We start from the raw sequence: 20,160 nt of genomic DNA on the forward strand, positions 1-20,160 counted from the left end.
ACTACTACTCATGGGAACAGATTAAGGAGGAAATATTCTTAATTTCTTGATGGAAGATCTTTTTTCTTACGGATTTATAGAAATCAATCTTCAATAACCGATCAATATGACCTGGCCAGGGCCCGGCTACCAGTTCCTTTTATATTTTTGGAAAATTGCAAAAGGGGACCCAAACGAGTCAGCTTGTTCTTTTTTCTTTTTGGCAAAAACGGATGTGGTTTGGTCTTGCCATACTTGTGACAGCCTCTGGGAAAAGCGCGCGTGGGCGGGTCAAGGCCCACGGCCCACGGCCCGCGCGTCTCGGAGCCGAACGGGCTCCGCAGGCCGCAATGGGAGACTTAGTGGGCCGTATAGCACACAAAACTAACGCCTCGAACCCAAGCGGCTCCGCGCTCGGTCCAGGTGATGGCAAGCAAGCAACGCGCCATTTGCGTCTGATGCGAGCGTCCTCGAGGAGCACCTCGCCAGAGATTGCTCTCTGCTTAGGAAGGATCAAGAGCCATCAGCCATTGGCGACACAAGGTTGTGTACCATCAGCCAAGTCCTCGATATGATCAGTCTACCTTACAGCCAGATGGCTGATGCCGGCGTCTTTCTCGGCGGAGATCTGAGCTGTTCAGTTTTTTTTTTTCTTGTACTACCTCTGCTATCTGTGCCAGCCAGTCTATGCTTTCGTTCTGTTTGTTCTGCAGGCGCTAAGACTGCTTTGAGCTGCGTTTCTCTCAACTCCCGCGAACACTTCTCCTGTATCTCCGATTTTTCTTTGATGCCTCTGTTCACAATCAGATATTCAGATGGCACTAGTGACACACTGACACACGAAGTACTGACATTACAGAGAGGTCAGCCAAAAGTAAAACATGCAGTATCCTCAAGGGTTCTACATTCACAGACTACAAAACATTTCGAATATTTTGCATAAGTATACTAGTTTAACAATTGAGGTTAACAGACTTCATTGTAATAACAGATGTGTTAAGTTAAAAATTCCCACAAATCTTTCTTACACATGGCACTCTTCACTCTTGCAACTGAAGTATGTTACAGATATACTGACAGGCACGTCAACGGTCAAAACGACATTCTGGCATTCCTGTATTGTATAGCACTTTGCAACTTAGCAGAACAAATGCTACTACATCACACTAGCAATAAGTCAAAAGAAAACTAGAGGCACCTCCAGTCAGCGACGAACTCGTATCGTTTGGAAGTTTGCATCTAGCTGTACCTGCATAGCACCCTGCATTTGAGGACCCGGTCCTGTACATAGAACCCAGGCATCACCATGAGCTTCACCTGCGCCGACGGATGGTTCTGTGCCCGCTGCTTGTCGAACAGCACGTCCTCCATGTATATCTGGTCGAACGCCCTGTTCTCCTCGACCCGCAGTACCGTCAGCGGCGGGCTGAAGGAGAACGCCAGAAGGTGGAGCAGCCAGATGCACTTGGACGCCACGAAGAAGCACTGCAGCAGCTGCTCGGCCCACGGCCATGACCAGTTCAGGGTGGACACGATGCAGCTCATCTTCTGGTCGCAGAAGCGGCTGAAGTCCTCGCAGTGGTACTTGGTGCCCTTCTTCAGGACCTCGTTCCAACTCAAGTTGCGCAGGGCCACAAATGAGGCAAAGTTCTCCTGCCGGTCCTGCTTGGGGTCGAGGCATTTGGGTGACCCGTTCTTCTGGAACGTGCAGTTCTCGAAGTCTTGGTACATTGCTTGGTTCATCAGAGCTTCAAGGTGGTACAACACTAGTTTCGGGTGCTTGTCATTGAGTGTAATTTGATAAGGTTGTAGGAGTAAATTTAGCTTATCTGATAATCCATTGTCAGCATCCCCGACTTGTTGGATTAGTACCTTGCAAAACTGTTTTATGGAGAGACGGGCCTCAGATACTATCTGCAAAAACCCTTCTACCATGACTTCATGACTGACGGGCAAGGAATTGTCTCTGTTGCCACTAACTGATCTAGTCGATCTCTTTGAGTGAGATTGCATGTTCTTCGCGCTTGTCGCTTGCTTTAGAGCCTTCTTCAGTTCCGAACAGTATGCTTCCAGGCTCACTAGCTTGGTAGTGAGTTCCCCTAATGATGATTTGATCTCTGACACTTCTTGCAGGGCAGCGTCCCTGTGTTCATTGGCCTCAATGACCTCTTTCTTCAGGGACTCTAGTGAGAACACACCCCACTCCTTTAGAAGCTGCGACATGTTCTCACATTCGATGGTGTTTGGTGACATGTCTGATTTCGGCTTCCTCTTTGACTTTGGTAAGAGCCACGAAAGAATATGTGGCCCCTTGTGCCTTGTCCGGGAGAAGGCAGCAGGGTGGTAGTTTGACAGCGGCGCTGTGCTATCGAGGTTCTTCAGGGGCTTGGCATCTGCATCAGTGTCCCTACTGATAGTTGCAGGTTTGCAGGTATTGCATGTCGTAACAGCCTTAAACTCAGTTAAGTCTGTCATCTGGCTGGCTGACCTGAGCAAACTGTCAGCAGAGAGGGCAGGCTGAAGGAAGGATGGATGGTTTCTGCATGCCATTCTGTTCCGCAGATGCTCATTTGATGAAGAAAAATGAAGTTCGCTGTTTGATGACGAGAACGTGTTGTGATTGTCGAAGTCCGAGAAGGCCACTTCATCTTCTAGGCCATCATGGTCCAATCCCATGCCGCTCCAGTTCTCAGATAGACTCCTGTTATCTTGGCGAATGTAGTTCATGCCACCCAAGGGTTCTTCATCATAAGTCTGAGGGAATTCATCAAGCAAGCAGCAAGGCTTACGGTTAGAAGTTGAACTGGAATGGAAGTACAGAAGCATGAAGCAAAACGAGCATGGACCACGGAAAATCGTTGTACCAGCAGGCAACACATTTAACACAACCATTTAAAGTTTCAGACTTTCAGTGGACACATGCTATTAGCCTAGTACCATGCTGATCAGTTGATTCTGCACATTGGTTTGTAGTACAGGAGAACCCTAAATAAATAAATAAAAATCTAGCATTTTGCAATTTCCATGGGAAAAACCTTATTTTGATGTCCCAAGTTATTATTTACACCCACATTGTAGCGAAACAACATTTTCAACCAACCTAACAGCATAAATAAAGCTCGGTTTAATGCTGAGGGAATGGCCAATCCTACCAAACCGCATGAGTAGGATGCTCTTGGATGTTGACAGAAAAACATTAGGTAGCAAAAATCAGCCCTCTGCAAGTGTAAGCACAAAGAAAGGAGAACAGGTTTATCTTAAAAAATTCTTGACTTTTCTACCTTAAGTAGGGACTAATTAAAAACACCAAGCAGACAGTAGATCCAATCCACCAGCTGGTTGATCAACCTACAACCTTCCTCAAGTAGAATGAAATACGACCCACTTGGCTACTCTTCTATGCTTCTAGCTTCACTCCAACCAAGCTCCATCCAATAAACTGGAATCTACCTAGAAATCAAGATAACCTCTGGGAAAAAAAAGAACATTCTCAAAACAAGAATAGCAATCGATTCCAGCACTAACTTAGCATCAAGCAGCCACAAAATTTGCCAAAACATTAGCATGGAAAGGCAGAACATGCGAATCCAGCACCAAAGGAGCCACCTTTCACACACGCCCTTGCTCCTGCTACGGTACTATACCAAGAAACAGTACACAACAGTACACAGCGCCAGTTGCTGGTGGGTCCGCTTACCGGGGCGAACACGGGGTAGTCCTCCGCACCGGCGGAGGCCGCCGCGAGGGCGAGGCTTGTCCTGGCGAGCGCCGGCGACGCAGCCGGCGGGAGGCGGATGACGGACGGGCTCCGGCTGGCGCTGGCGTAGGCGCCGGCATTGGCGCCGCCCTGAAGGAGCGCGGCGTGGAGCGCGCGCAGCTCGGCCGCCTTGGCGACGGCGGCCTGGATATCCTGGCGCGAGGCCAGGAGCGCCGGCGGGAGGTAGGCGGCGGCGGAGGTGGTGGCGTCCGCGGCCATGGCGACGGCGCGGGGGGAGAGCGGGTCAAAGGCCGCGCGCCGCGCCCTTCGGCTGGTAGCTCCGCGCAGAGGCGCGCTGCAATTACTGCTGCTGGCGGCCGGAGGTCCGGAGGAGGGTGCGGCCTCTCGTCATTGGGGCCTGGAAATTACTACTGCTGCTGTTACCGAGGGAAGAAAGGAATAATGGCCTCTTGCGCCTTGTTCCTCCGGGTTGGTTGGCTGCTTTGTTTGGAGAAAAAAGAACAGAAAAGAATAAGGCTCATCACACACCAGCTGTAGGTTGTGTGGGATTTCTTTTTTTTTTAATCTGGCTGTCTGGGAGACCGACCCCATCCTCTGATTTGTTTTTCTCTGTGATTCAGGCTGCCAATGAAGGGACCAGCTCTGGATTTGGAGATGTGTGACCTGTTTGTGCAAGAAATGGAAGAGTGCGCCTAAAGGCAGTGCCATCCAATCCAATGCACCATACTCTGCTAATCCTCTTGTTCCTGTAGCACTGTAGCAGTAACTGATGCATCTTGCTTTCTATAAAAGCAGGTTTTGATCTGTTTTTTTTAAAAAAGTAACTGATGCATCATTCCAGCCTGCAGTTCCACTCCGATGTGTGACGACGCTGTTCCTAGATCTCCCCGGTAGGTAAGTGTGTATTTTTTTTAACATAAATAGCTGCATTTAGTTTTCAAAAAAGTTTGCGCAGTATCTGTCACATCGAATTTTCGAACACATACATGGAGTATTAAATGCAGTTGAAAAATAACTAATTACATAGTCTAACTGATTCCTACGATATGAATATAATGATACTAATTAATTTATAATTAAATATTAATTATTAAATAATAACAAATATACTACAGTAGTTAAATCCAAACTTTTTCACCAACTAAACACCCCCACGTGTGTAAAATGAACGCTGCAGAACGCGGCGATGGCAGACATGGCGGCATCTTGCGCAGTGAGCTATGATGAGGCCGCTGAAGCTTTCTCAACGGAGCGCGTCCGCGGCCTGGTGGGCAGTGGCAGCTGCCGCTTGCCATCGACAGCGCCAGCAAGCCGTGCCCACTGCCCAGTGCCCACTCGGCGGACGGCCCCGGTGGATGGCGCTGTGCGAGTGTGCGTGTCCCTCGACTCGCGGGCACGCGTGCCTCGGCCCTCGGGGGATCATTGGCTCCTCTTCCCACGCCGGGCGGCCGTTTCGTGACGGTGAGGGAGCACTGGCCGGCAGGTGGTGCGGCGAGCCCGGCAGCTTTGGCCATTGGGAATTTGGGACACAATCAACGTTGTGAAAAGAAAGAAAGCGTCCAGTGGCCTCGTTTGGTTTGCGCGCTAGTATTATAGCGCGCTTCTTCTGGTCTCCACGTAAAAAACCAAATGAAGTTTATTTGTAATTTTTTTTAAGAATATGTGTAATTTTTCGCGACGGATCTAATGACGGTAATTAATCGATGATTTGCTACAGTGATGCTATAGTAATCATCCTCAAATTGACGCGATCAAAAACCTCATTAGATTCTTTAGAGTCACTAGCACGGGGATTCTGAAGTTGGTTTTGTAAAATGACTTTATTTGACACTGTAATTAGCGGTCAAACTGTCAATATTCACTAGCACAGCACAAACCAAACGGACCAGTATTAGCTAAAGCTTATCATCCACACGGAGGCTGCAACTGTGCGCCTGTTCGGTGCCTCGGTGGCAGCACGACGCAGAACTAGCCGTGAGCAATCATGCATGGCGTGTGTACACGGCCCCGTTTGGTTGCAGTCTATAAAAATTTTGAAAAGTCATCTTTCTACATTTGAAGTACTAAATATTGACTAATCATAAAAATAATTACAGAACTGGTCTGTAAATCGCGAGACAAATCTAATGAGACTAATTAATCTGTCGTTAGAGGTTATTTACTGTAGCATTACTGTAGCAATTTAGCATCTAATTATAGCCTAATTAGGTTCGTTAGATTCGTCTCGGCATTTACAGATAGCAGTCGCAATGCGTTTTTTATTTCGTCTAGATTTAAGTCTCCATGCAGGTGCCGGAAAAAAAATTTGGAATTTGGAATTACACAACCAAACACGGGCCAAGTTTTTTTTTTGAAAGGTTGGCGTGTGTACAAACAAGCTGCCGGGCGGTCTTCGTCTTCCCTGCTCACGGGTACACGACGACGGCGTTGTTCTCAGGCCCGTACCTGGCAGCCTGTAGGGTTTGTGCTCGGCTACGCTCACGAGCGTTGTACGTACGCAGATGGCGAGATTTCAGATTTGGCCATTTGGGGCTCGTTTTCATCTGAATATAAAAGGCATACACCCGACCTGTACCTTGTCTTCTCGTACAGTCGTACCACTACAATACACACGTGGCCCGCTACGCGCTGAACTGGTTCTTCCGTTCTTCTCTGGACCGACCTGCAGAGCGTGCCGAGGATGTCGTCTGCCTGATGATGATGATCCCGTAAAGCTAGTTTAATCGGTGTTCTAAACTCTAAAACACCGTCCAATCCAATGATACCTTCCACTAACAGTAGCATTAGCATCCTACACCTAGGGGACTGTGCAACGCTTTCGCTTTGTTTTCGAAAAAAAAAACGAGCGAGCGAGCAGGCCAGAGCACGGGCGTGGGAGCAGGTCTGGTTCCGGCTTCTGGGTTACTCCAACGAGAAAGCGGCACGGGCGCCCTGCCGGAGCGTCGCGGAGGTGTGCCATCCACGGGCGCGCATGTGAGCGCCCTGGGCCCCTGTCTGGGCTTTCTCTGGCTGTCTCTGAAGAAAAACATGGCTGGCGCGCTACTAGGGTTGAAAATGGGACGGGATCCCGTCCCGACCAGTTCCGTTTACCGTTTAAACCAACTGTAAACCGTTTTCGCGGAAAAAATAAAAAAAATAGGAAAACAAAACGGGAAGCGGGAACGAGAACGGGAACGGTTGGGGTGTTTTACCGACCGTTTTCACGGTTCCCGTTTTCAGCCGGGAAAATTCCCGCAGAAATTCCCGTATTTGTCGTAGTCGGCTGTGTTACCTGTGTTGGAAACGTGAATTATTGTTTGCATGTGTTACAATTTGAATTGTGAATTCGTGATTCACTTTACCTGTGTTTCTTAGTTATACGAGTCTTGTTTCCATGTTATTTATACATAGTTGTAATTATTTTATCGAGTTAAATGTTTGAAGTGGTTGTATGTATTTTCCCGTTTTGAGTTATCGATTCCCGATCGTAATCGGCATGCTCCCGACCGATTAATTCCGTTCCCGATATCCCGTAATACCGATTTCGTTTTCCCGTCCGATTTTTCCGTTCCCGTTTCCGCTCCCAACCAAAAAATACAGTTGCGGGAACGGTTAAGGGGTTTTTCCGACCGTTCCCGACCGTTTTCATCCCTACGCGCTACGCCACGCCCGTTTTAAGAACGGCTTAATATGTGTGCCATAATACTTGTATTTGAAAATAGTTAAAAAAGAGTAATAAACTAATAATGCACCATATCTGTAGTATTTTCATTTGAGTTTGCAGTCAGCATGTTGCAATTAGATAACAAAATTTTAACTGACACCCATTGGTATTATTTATATTTAGTTTTTTTTAAAACCTGAACCGTCCGATCAACAATTAAGACTATAAATTCATCATTATATAAAATAAAACTGGAGCGTAAAAAGGATGGTTCATATGCTAAAAACTAAAATACATCTTACATCTTCATTTAAAAGCTTGATACGTTTATTTCTGGAGAAATTGGATCATCACTGCAATTTGCATATGGCAGATTTTTTTGTCAGAAAACTAAGAATTACACGAAGGCACACCCTATGAGACCTACCTTAAATCCACTAATGGCCTCATAGAAAAACTCGTGCTGAAATATTCCACTCTCTGAACACACTGATTATTGAGTTGCAAGGATGAAATGATGGCATATGATATATGCCAAACCACATTGGTTTTGGCGTAGCATTTATATTGCTGCTGGAAAGCTTGAAGTTAACATGCATGAAAAATTGATCTAGATATGCATAAACAAAGATCAAATTTGTAAATAGATACTACAATAATCACAGTATTATGCCTAAGAGCTATATCTGGCTGATGAGATATAAATGGATACTACAATAATCACAGTGAATTTTGGTTTAAATGTAAAAACTGAAGTAATCAATCAAGTCTGATGCAAATAAATGAGCAGCATACAATTTTGGTCTAATATGATACGGCAGTCCATACTCCTAATGACATGGATAAAACATTCGCAGATGCCAAATATATGGTGATCAAACACTTGCTAACATAAATGTGGGCCGGTCAATAGTCAATTCAGTATTCAAAGGAGGTACAACCTTAATAAAGTAGTTTGATTAGGATGAAATACAAATACACGCTGTATACATAGACAGCTGAGAAGTCAGAAGACTGCTACACATGAATTGCTTTGAACTATTATTTTTTGGGTTTGCTACCACAATTTGATGCTTATATACTGCAAGTAACACATGATGGTACTGAGGCAAAGATTGGACGCGTGGGCAGTGATTCCTTGCTGAGTCACCGACGGTGCCCCTTGCATATGCCACGCCAGGTACCGTTTTTTCTCATTCTTTTTTTCAGATGGGCTGAGGGCCGAGCACGGTAAAACAATACAGTACTGTACACGCGTCAGATGCCGGTTGGATTAAAACGCAGATGGACTCCCGTGGCTTGGATTCCTTCGGGCTTAAGAGTGAGCATACATATTGGTACTCCAGTAGAAAGAACCCGCTGGGTCGCCGGCGTTGCGTGCCTGCGTGCTCTGGAGTTGGGAAAGCAAAGGAAAGCGCCGTGGCCGAGCATGTGGGGGCGACCGTCATCATCAGCGCGGCAGTGCCGAGAGGGATATCGGCCTGCTGCCGGGAACGGAGCGCCGGAGCGGGATACGGGCGGGCGCCGCGAGAAATCTCCGCCTTGGGGCGCGTCGTGCTCCTGCCGTCGTCGGTCGGCCTCGGCTTCAGGGCCCGCGCCGCGACAAGGCGGCAGCCTTCCGCCACGGCCGAAACGCACGGGGTGCGTGGTCGCTCGCGTGGCTGGGAGTGAAGAAGAGGGGGGACCGCGTGGTGGCGGTGCGCGGTGGGGGTGGGCGGGGTGGCCTGGGCAGGCAAGAGGCGTGGCGTGGCGTGGCGTGGGCGCCGGGCGCGACCGCGACCGCAACCGCGGCCGCGTAAAGGTGCGTGGTGCGGCGCGGCTAGGCTTCTTCTCCCCGTGCCCGCGCGAGGCTGGTTCCGACGGCGACCGGGCCTGGCCCAGCCCAGCGGCGGCAGCGCCGCGACGGAGGGCGGACACGTCGAGCCGAGGGGAAGATGCCAAAGCAGCCAGCGCGGGTGCCATCGCCGCTTTCCGCTGCGGTGGCCAGCCTTTTGTCCACTACAGAATGCCAGATCTCACTCCCTGCCCGAGCCTACCTCGCTCGCTCGCTCGCTCCCGCCTCCACTTCCCGCCGCCGCTGCCGTCCGCGTTCACTTCTGCGCAGCCTGGACGTCCAAGCTTATTGGGCCACTGAGGATAACTGGGCCGGCCCGCGGCGTGGCGTGGACCGGCCGCTCGTCTGCTTTTTATCACATCACCTTGGGCTACAGAACGAGAAGCCGAGCACAATACATTCATTCAGTGTACCGGACAGATTCATGGTTACGATCAGATGCAACGACATGGTGATGATATAGAGAATTAGAGAGTACAAAAAGAGAGTACAAATGAAGAAGGAACCAGGGTGCCACCTCCATTGTATAATACTAGCCATTTACGCCTGTCAAAAAGATGCAAGTAGGAAATCAAGTGTCGACCTGGTGAGAGCAGTAATTTGAATCAATTTTGTCGAGCTTAACTGAGTAAAACCCGGGGTTTGATGCCCCCTCAGCACCAAACATCATTCCATTTAGGCCAATTGTGATTTGGACCAATGCCGCAAACCATGATAAATCTGAAGGTGCTCACTGTGAACCGCTCACAAACCTACTGGCTATGCAAGTTAGACAAGCATTCATTTTCATGACTCATTTTTCTCGAACAAATCAAGACTAGCATATAACAAGGACTAAATTCAGATCATCTAGAATCTACCAATTCAGGATATACAATGGCACAATACCATACCTAGTAATAGTAAATAGAGATCGATATTCCAGAGTTATGTATTACAGTATATTCCCAAAACTATTCAGAAGGTACATAATGGATAAAAAAGGATGCAAATGGCCAATATTATTTAGAACACAGCATCGACGGTACTGCCACTATACGTGTGACATTTGGATTTGTGAGGGATCATTTGGAGTTCCACTTTCCAATTCAGATCTCGCTCCCTGCCCGTGCCCGAAGGCCCCGAACCTACCTTGCTCGCTCGCTCGCTCCCGCCTCCACTTCCTGTGAGAACCGCCCAATTTGATACTATTTTAAACGAACCGCCGGTCATTATCATCCAGATGAGAGTTAACACGTGCTTGCCAGAGTGCGTACCACGTGTTATCCCACATCTAGAGACACGAATAACCGACACGTCATTCATCCAAAATAATACCACAAAGAGCAGTTTTATACAAACCAGAGTTCACAGCTTAATTACAAGTTCAACATAGGTGGGTTTCAAACTTCACTTTACAAGCCTTGGGCTCACGCGAGTCATATTAAACAGAAACATAAAGTTTATTGCATTTACATACTCTCACGAAGCTCAGATACGATAAGACTTACTAAAGTAATGACGCCTTGCTCAAGGACATCATTACAACCACCACGACCTACTCGTCCCCCGCATTCGGATCAGCGGGGTAGAAGTGGCCAAACACCACCTCTGGCTCACCTGCAACTATGTTTAGAAAGCACCCTGAGTACAAAAGGTACTCCGCAAGACTTACGCGATTAAATAAGCAAGAATCATGCATTGGCTCAAGTAAAAGCTTTAAGGTTAAGTAATTATTGCATCAGCATTAGCTTCTACACTATCACCTATCAGAATTAATTAATGTTGCCCAAACCCTTAAACCATTTTAGTAAATTAAAAGCATACAAACTAATGAGGCACAGAGGTGCCATCAACCATTTCCAACATAACCGAAACTTTCTACGAAGAGTTCAACGGACAAAGAGCTTGCTCATAACCGAGAGCGCGGCAATTCGAATTGATTATAACCTTGCAAGGGTGTACTACTTTACCCACACGACGCAAGGACCATGCGACTCACCCAACCCGCTAAAGTTGGATAAGAGGGTACTCGCATCAACCGTTCCCAACATGGCTCAATCATTGAAATCTTCACACCTAGCTTACGCGTAGAGACTTAGTTTCCACCGGGGACATCTCTAAACTTTCCTACTCACAGGTCCACCCGGGGACACCTCTAAGCCTCTCTGCATAGCCCTTGGCCACGTATCTAGGACTGTACATCAATGATCAAGTCAAGGAAGATAATTGGCTTATCCGTTCCATTATATTGGATATGTGGTAGCACGGAAAGGTGCTCAAAGCCGACGTCATCCACGAACGGTCCTTAAACGATCCAAGCAGACTATGCCCATATGACTCCATTCACTAGGCTCTACCATTCCGCTCGAATCTCGATACTGCACTCTACTAACTCTAGATGCTCAAGTGCGAACAAGGATACTCAGGTAAGTGTGATACTCCAAACCACTCCTATCTAGTGAGCAAAAGAAGTATTCTAAGCATGGCTAAGCATCTAGTCAAGTTAAGTGATTAACTATCTAACTAGTGCCAAGGATATGGATAACAAATCAAGGAAAGGTAATGCATGGAAGCAGGTACAAGAATGCAATACATACATAATATATATTACCCAACATTACCCGGTGATATAACTAAACTAAATCAGATTAAATAGGTGCAAGGAATATGCTTAGCTGCTTGCCTGGGTTAACTTCAGACTCGACCACGAACGGGACTCCGGGTTCGGGCTCCACGGACTCGGCGGGTTCCACGGGTTCGTTCTCCGACGGTCCGGTCACTAAAATGCATGAATGCGATGCAAGAATTAAGAAATGATCTTAACAACATGCATAAATCATGAAACAATTTGAGCATGCAGAGAACAAAGCAAAGAACTCATGAAAATTGGTTTTGCAGCAAAAGCATTTTCCCAGAATTAACCATAAATAAAACCGTTTTCAGCTACTCTAAGCAAGATAAAACAGAAAAGGAATGCGAACTAAACTAGACAAATCCAAGAAAATTATATTTGAAACTAGGCAGCAATACAAGGCTAACAAAATTGGTTTTGCCATTTTATCACTTTCCAGTAAAAAGTTCTATACTAAACCACCTTTTGGACAGCAAGCACAAAATCGAAATGAAACCCTAACCAACAGCAAGGAAACACATGAGTAAGATGCACCACTGAAAACTACACCTCACAAGGAGTCTAACAAAATTTAGTTTGACATTTTTCAAGCAGTACACAAATAACTAAGCAATAAACTCACTTTTGCAAGATAAAACTATAGATCAATATACAGCAAAGTAACATGCAAAACAATATTTTTCCTAAGTAGATCTCAGCTAGAGAAATCCAACAAAACAAGTTTCATAATTTTTGGAGCTATACATGAATTTCTATGAATTTTGGAAGTTTGCAGCACAATTAAACCTAAAGATACCCTAGCAACAATTGCTAGGTCTACCCGGGGCAGCCACACCCGCCAGGCCAGAGGCCGACAGGTGGGGCCCACGGGCAGGCACCCCACCCAGGCCGGGTCAAGGCAGGCCGCAGCCGTGACCGCGGCGTGGGCGCGCCACGGCGTCGCGCGCGTCACGCGGTGCGCGCGCACGCGTCGCGCGCGGCGACGGCGGTGCGCGGCGGCGCGGCGAAACAGGGCCGGAGCGGACCAAGGGCGGCGCGCACGGGGAAGAGGAGGAGGCGGTGAGCCTCACCGGCGGTGATGCAGGCGAGGAGCGGCGACAAGGCGGCGTCCCGGCGGAGGGAAGCGGCGGCGGGCGACGGCGCTCGTCGGGGGCTCTGTAGGAAGGAAGAGAGGGCCGAGTGAGGAGGGGAATGGGTCACGGGGAGGGAGATGACGGCGAATCGGCGGCGGCAGCGGCGAGCAGAGCTTGCGGCGGCGGCAATGGCGGCTAGGGTTAGGGTTTGGGTTGAAGGGGAACGGGGGTCGGCCGGGCGCGGATAAGGGCGTGAGGGAGGACGAGCGTGGCACGGAACGCGAAGATGGCCGGCACGTGGCGCGTCTCGCGAGGATGAACGGCGGCGACGACGCGTGCGGCGCGGCGCCGAGCGAAACAGAGGAGGAAAGGAGGGGCTGACAGGTGGGGCCCGCGCGGGATTTTTATTTTCTTTTTCCTTTTTTTTTCAGGGCTGTGACACTTCCCGCCGCCGCTGCCGTCCGCGACTCGGCGGGACTGCGGCTCTGCCGGGCGACGCCGGCGGCGGGGTGTTTCCGTTCGGCTCCTGCGCAGCCTGGACGTCAAAGCTCATTGGGCCGCTGAGGATAACTGGGCCGGGCCGCGGCGTGGCGTGGGCGGCCGCTCGTCGGCCTTTTATTTTTCACCTTGGGCTACAGAACGAGAAACCGAGAACAATGCGCATCATCCATTCAGTGTACTGGTCTACTGGACCGCTCGCCAAGCAAGAGAACATGGTAATAATTGTAAAAAAGGGAGAGACAGAGCAAAACACGTTGGGTACCGATCGAAACGAAAGATTCATGGCCATGCCCAGATGCAAAGACATGGTGATGATATAGAGAATTAGAGAGTACAAAAAGAGAGTTCGAATGAAGAGGGAACCAGGGTGCCACCTCCATTGTATGATAGCCATTTATGCCTGTCAAAAAGATGCAGGTAGGAAATCAGCAGCAATTTGAATCAATTTTGTGATGGAGCACAAGTTGACCTTCTAGTATTTCCTTTTCTGCCTGTACCATTTCTTGTTGTCCTAACGATCAAGTTCACAAGAAAGGGGGTGATTCAGCTTATGTGTTTGATTCCTTAACTGAGCATGTGCTGTGCAGGACTACGATTGATCTCAGGGGTCTTATTCCTATATATTTTTGTTCAGGCACCAAGAAGACAATGTTCAGTAACATGATATACTCTGCCTGTTACTAAATGGTGCTGCTGTATTTTTGGTCAGCTTTGTAGGGCGGACCAATGCCGCAAACCATGATGAATTTGAAGGTGCTCACTGTGAACCGCTCACAAACCTACTGGCTATGCGAGTTAGACAACCATCCATTTTCATGGACAAGTTCATTTTTTCTCAAAAACAAATCAAGACTACCATACAACAAGGACTAGTAATAGTAAACAGAGATCGATATTCCAGAGTTATCTATTACAGTACGTTCCCAAAACTATTCAGAAGGTACATAATGGATAAAAAAGGATGCAAAGGGACAATATTATTTAGAACAAAGCATCGATGCTACTGCCATTATTATTATACGTGTGACATTTGGATTTGTGAGGGATCATTTGGAGTTCAACTTTCCCATTGCTACAGAAGCCGCACATGTGGCACATTGCCACCTTTGTTCGCACCTCCACACCGGTAAACACCGCAATTGATTCATCCCCAAAGCCGCCGTTGTGAATCCCAGTGTGGAAGAACCTTGTGATGCAGAACCTCCCTGAGCCCAGGGTGACAAGTTGAGCATCTTTGCACTCCTTCCATTCCTCTGGCAGGCAGTGCTCCTTCCAAGAGCCCACTAGCTGCGGCTCAGCGTCCATGGAAGATAGGTCAGCCGCAGCCAAGTGCCGGGCCTCACCAGAGAGGCCAAACCAGAGTTTGAGCTCAGGCACATACTGTAACACCCGAGTGTTAAACTTGAGATTTAATTAGCTAATTAGTGACTTAAGACATTCCGTTACAAATCGAGTCGGAAATGGATCCAAGCTTAGTTTTCAAATTCTGGAGCCAGAGAAAACCGGAACTTCCGGAAATATCCGGATACTCTGGTATTTCATCCGGAAACTCCGGATTTACCTGGATACTCCAGATATTCTTCCGGATAGTCCGGACCTGAAATGCTATATCACGAGTTTTGAGTCTGATGACTGTTTCGAAACGTTATAAACCGTTATTCACTCTCCTCAGTCTCCTCTCTCACTCTCTCCCGTGCTCTCTCTCACCCCAAACCCTAGAGACCAAAAACACTCCCTCTACTCTTGATCCAAGGCCCAAGGGAGCTTCAATTGGGTGGTGGATCCTCTCTCCCGCGTACTCCTTCCCTGGGCGGCTTGGGTTCAAGCTCTTGGTGCAAGGAAGAGCTCACCCCAAGGTAAATAAGCTAGGGTTTGGCAAGTCCCTTGTTCTAGGGGGTTTAAATCGATTTCCTCCGGTCAATCGTCTTCTTATGAATCCCTCTACTAGGGTCTAGAAGGGTTTTGATTTTTGTAGGTTGGTTTTGCTAGAAATCAGAGTTTCAGTTTTGGGGGCGAAAACTGTGTGAAACCCGGAAACTCTAGGTATTAATCCGGATACTCCGGAAATTTCGGATTGAAATCCGAATATTCCGGTTTTTGCAGGGTTATGAACGTCGAGTTGTTCGGTTAGCAGTATTTGTGATCGGTTAAGGTTTATTTCAAAGTTTCAAATTATATTGCATACATTTTCATATCATATGCATACGTATAGACGCCGCCGCTGAAGGAATCGTGTACAAGGTGGTTGCGGAGCCACAGGAGCCGCAGGGGCAAGCCCCGTAGCAGGAGGATCGCGGGGAGCAGGTCCAAGGCTCATCTCACCCTAGTGTTGAGCAGCAGACGCAAGACAAGCCCCGGTGCATGTTCTATTATTTTAAATTATGATTCACTATGTATATGTTTTATCTATTACTTGTGCATTACGTGTTAGGAATTGATTGGAACCCTAGCTGCATGATCCCTAGGTTTTCTTGAGTTTTTACTAGTATGTCTAGATCAATAGCGGTGCCAGGCTAAATAAGTCCGGTAGAAGTCGGGTGACTTCGTGTCACTCGCGAGACACCGGAAACTGTAGAAGCCGAGTAATTGCCGGTTACTCGCGAGATACATTATTATCTTTATACTTCAGTATTTGAGAAATGGATTGAAATGGATAGGGAGATGTGAGACCGGGCGAAGATGATGGTATTAGGTTTGACAGCAAGACAGGGTTCCTGGGTGTCTTAGCCCCGTCCGTGTCGGTTAAGGACCGATCGTTGTGGTAGTGCTAATCGGAGATTGAATTGTACTAACCGCATGCCGGAAGTAGGAGGTAGTCGAAACCGGTAAGCCGAGTACTGCTTTGCTTCGAAAGTATAGGAACCCGCACCCAACTCCTGGGGCGAGTCGAGTAGTCGCGGGGAATTGGGATGCATATGTTTATTTTTGGTGGTCTCACGTTGAGCTCGGCTGACCATATGTCGTTGGGCTGGTTCCTGTAGTTCGAGGCGGGGATGGGAAAGGTTGGTGCGTGGGGTCCGACGGGGCTTCTGCGTGCTGTGTTGGTTAGGTCCACCTTGCAAGGTTAAATCGGATCAATTCGCCGTGTCTCGCGGATATGAGCGTCTTGATCTCTTTGTCACCTCGTAGCAAATGTGTTAGGGTATTAGAGATATAAAAATGGATACTATTCTGAATCTTAAATTGGATGCTCCAACATGCGTGTGTAGATAGGCAAATATTAGTGAGAGTCTATCTATATAAAATATGCGGCTAAAACATTGAAAGTAAGGATACACATATAGTTGCTATTTCTGCAAAATAACCACCAGCCAAAAGTCTTGCATGTTTAGTTATGTGGGCTAAGTTATACCCACTGGTCGGGTAAGTCTTGCTGAGCATTAGAATACTCAGGGTTTGTTGCCACATTTATTATTATAGGACACCCGGACGTCGACTTCTGCCCCTTTTGTGTCAAGTTCATCCGCCGGGATGCAGAGGGGTGGCAGGTCGAGGAGAGGGACCCTTAGGTTAGGGCGCTGTCGAGTTGTACACTTGTGGGCTGAGTGTGCAGCCTTTCTGTTTTGCGTAGACCGGTCTGACCGGTCCGTGGGACCGGTCTGGCCGGTAGAGTTGGCAGCGGGGTGCCGACCGGTTCGACCGGTTGGGTGAACCGGTCCGACCGGTCGAGAAGTATCAGAACTGGTGATAGTTAAAATAGATGTATGGTCTTTTGGATTCGAACTTCAGACCATATATTGTAAAGTTTTGTAAATTAATCTCATATATTTGAACTCGGTTTGTAAAACTTATTGTTTCGTTTTCATTGAGTTTATATTTTCAAGTAATATGCCGTGCTTGTACCATCTGCGCCCACCTTCGCGTGGGACTACCGGTGATGTTTCGATCAGGCCGTGGGTTGAGAAAGGATCGCCAAATTAAGCTGTTAAGCTAATGCGCCCAATGTGTTCAAATGACGACCATTAAACTTAATTAAAGTTTTAATTTGGTAGTTCCGTCACACATACTCGACCTCACTCCATGTGTGGCTTGCTGTGTCCAGGCTAGGGATGAAAGTGGTAATCTGAACTGTTAGAATAAATTTAATATTTTAAAATAGATATGTATAAAATTTGATGGTGATAATTTCTTATATTATCAAGCATATTATTACAAATAAAAATAAAATTTTGCATAAATTATTTTATGCATTATTTGCTCCCTACAACAAAAAAATAGTGAAAAAAATACCGAATTTGTTTTCGAATTCATACCGAATTTTATATCTATCATTTGAAAAAATATAGGATGAATTTAAGGTTTACCTTTTATGAATCTTTATAAGCTCAATGCTCAAAACAAGAATACAAATTTGTATACAAGATTCTATGTCCTATTTATTCGCAATCAAAGAAAAACGATCAAAAAATTGATTACCGAATAATTACCGTTTTCGACCGTTTTCATCCCTAGTCCAGGCAGTAGGTGCCAACGCCCTTGACGGATATGCAAATGTGGTAGCCACCAATGACACGGAGCACTGCATAGGAGGCTAGGAGCAGATCTCCGGGCAGCCAGGGCAGTAGTTCTTGTGTTCACGGATGTAAGGCGGCGGCGGGAGGAGATGACAGTGCCAGGACTTGAAGCCGGCTGACTGTGTGGGCTTGCGGTAGACGAAGGCCTCAAACTGTTCGCTGTGCTGTGCCATGCTGCCCAGCTCCGGTTTGGGAATCCTCTCCATAACAAAAAGGCTGCTGCCGTAGCCATCGTGGTCGTAATCATTGTCCAAACGGGCATTGGGAACAAAGAGAGAGAAGGGCAGCGACTTGGGCTTGTGGAGGCTAGGCATGGTCGCTGCCTGCTGCGTCTCGGCGTCGAAGAGGAAGGCGCGCCCAGACTGATCCGCACAGATCACCTCGCGCCCCGCGAGCGGGAAGCAGTCGATCTTCCATTGGTCGTCGAGAGCTGAAGCACGGAAGTTGAAGCTCGAGTGGGGAAGGCCGATACTCTCCATTATGAAGCCCGGAAACGCCATCTGCATCCGCATCTGCTTCTCTGCGTCAACCGCCGATCTTTCTGGATAGAACAACTGCTCGCCCGTCAGGTCAAAGCAGCATAGCGATTTGGCACCAGGATTGCGGCGGTTGCCCACAATCAGATTAAGAAACCGACGCGAGAAGCCAATCGTCGACTCGATGGATGGAGGCATATACATACTGGCTGATCTTCAAAGCTGGGGGAAATGGGGAATCGTTAGCAGAGAAGGGAAAAGGGGGAATTTGTTGGAGGCAAACCCCTCGATTTATGCCACAGATACCAAGATCGACCCAGAAATTGTGAGGAAGGGGAAACGAGTACCCCCAAAGCCGTCCTGTCCTGCGATCGATCAATATAGGAGTACTCAACCTGCGTAGTTTTTTTTTGTTCAAAACCCTAAACCCTAATGGGCTGCAGCTGGGTGCAAAGGGTACGTTGATGAAATGTGGTCTAGGCCCATTCAGGGGTGCAAGCTTCATCAGCAGGTGCCCATTCTTTTTTTTTGAAAGAGCAGTACATAGTTACATACACATAGAGCATTTCCAAGAGACTCTTTATATCTTTCCTAGTATGTAGAAATAGAGATTTTGGTGAGAAAATACCCTCCAACAGCCTCTTCAATTGGATTTCTAAATATAGACATTCTCTATTCTGGATTTCTCACTATTTAAAGATGGAGAGCGAAAATGACTCTCTAGACTAAATACAAGATATAGAAAAGCTGTTGGAAACTACAAGAATATAGAAAATAATTTTTAGTCAAATGACTTTCTAAATGATGATTTAGAGAGTAAATTTTAGAAAGGCTCTTGGAGATATTCTTACAATGCACAATCGAGATGCTGGCCACAATCACATCGGTCATCTATCGAGAACGCCTCAGGTTATGTAAAACAATGTAGACAACTGTTATTTATAAATACTTAACACATGATATATATAGACAACAAATAGATAGCATGTTCCTCTTATTTTTATACTACTATAACTACTATGTTATGTTGCATTCGGTGGCATACTTTTGATGTCAATATATGGAGAACAACCCATAGTACGACAACAGGGTCAAACAAAGCAAACCAGAAAGGTTTATTTGGTTGATTAAAGTCTGCCTCACCTTCTTGGGAAACAGAAAGCACTGACCAATTGAAGTAAATTGCGAAATTGCAAGGTATAACTTCCGGAAAATAATGGGGCAGCAGCATTAAGGTTGACTGATATCAATGTTCAGGTGAATTAAGCTTTTCGATCTACTCCCTCCTTCCCCGTTTATAAAGCATACACGTATATCAAGATTCAAACCTTCTCATCTTTGACCAATAATTTGACTATTAAATTTTTATTTTTATAATGCAAATTTTATATGATTGGATTCATAATCAAATATAGTTTACAATGATTATAAGTTTATAATCAAAAGTGATATAATATATGATAAATAAATGGTCAAAATGCTGTTTAGAAGACCGTGTCATATTCCACCATACCTTATAAACGGGGAAGGAGGGAGTATAACACAGGCAACACAAGTCCACGTCCGCCCGTCATTGCCAAATACTTCTTCCCTTCTATGAAGAGTGTAATTCTAGATTTTTCTTAAACGATTAGTATTGTTGAGAAATGACCATACTGTCTTTAATAATTGTTTCAATCTCACTAATTCAGATATAGAATTGCACTTTTTTACAGATTTTTTAATCTCAGAATTATATATTCTTATAGGAAAAGAACATGCACATTGCCGCTCTTGCACGGATCGACGAGGCAAAGAGATGGATGAGG

At 46.8% G+C, this 20,160-nt stretch overlaps 1 protein-coding gene and 1 pseudogene across 2 annotated transcripts; both read right to left on the minus strand.

Annotated features, from left to right (window-relative positions):
* Positions 1 to 916: 916 nt before the first annotated feature.
* Positions 917 to 4,265, minus strand: LOC120679538 (IRK-interacting protein-like). Of its 2 annotated transcripts, none has more exons than XM_039961148.1 (2): positions 3,677 to 4,265; positions 917 to 2,733 (listed from the first exon to the last, which is right to left on the minus strand). In XM_039961148.1, the coding sequence occupies exons 1-2, from the start codon at positions 3,953 to 3,955 to the stop codon at positions 1,219 to 1,221; spliced, it is 1,794 nt and encodes a 597-aa protein (XP_039817082.1). In that variant the 5' UTR covers positions 3,956 to 4,265; the 3' UTR covers positions 917 to 1,218. The 2 variants fall into 2 exon arrangements, with proteins under 2 accessions (XP_039817082.1, XP_039817083.1); XM_039961149.1 differs by lacking the exon at positions 3,677 to 4,265 and adding an exon at positions 3,261 to 3,427 and having other exon boundaries at positions 940 to 2,733.
* A 9,491-nt stretch (positions 4,266 to 13,756) lies between these two features.
* Positions 13,757 to 18,556, minus strand: LOC120678246 (annotated as a pseudogene).
* Positions 18,557 to 20,160: the final 1,604 nt, after the last annotated feature.

Source organism: Panicum virgatum, chromosome 6N (genome assembly GCF_016808335.1).
Source record: "Panicum virgatum strain AP13 chromosome 6N, P.virgatum_v5, whole genome shotgun sequence".
Lineage (NCBI taxonomy): Eukaryota > Viridiplantae > Streptophyta > Magnoliopsida > Poales > Poaceae > Panicum > Panicum virgatum.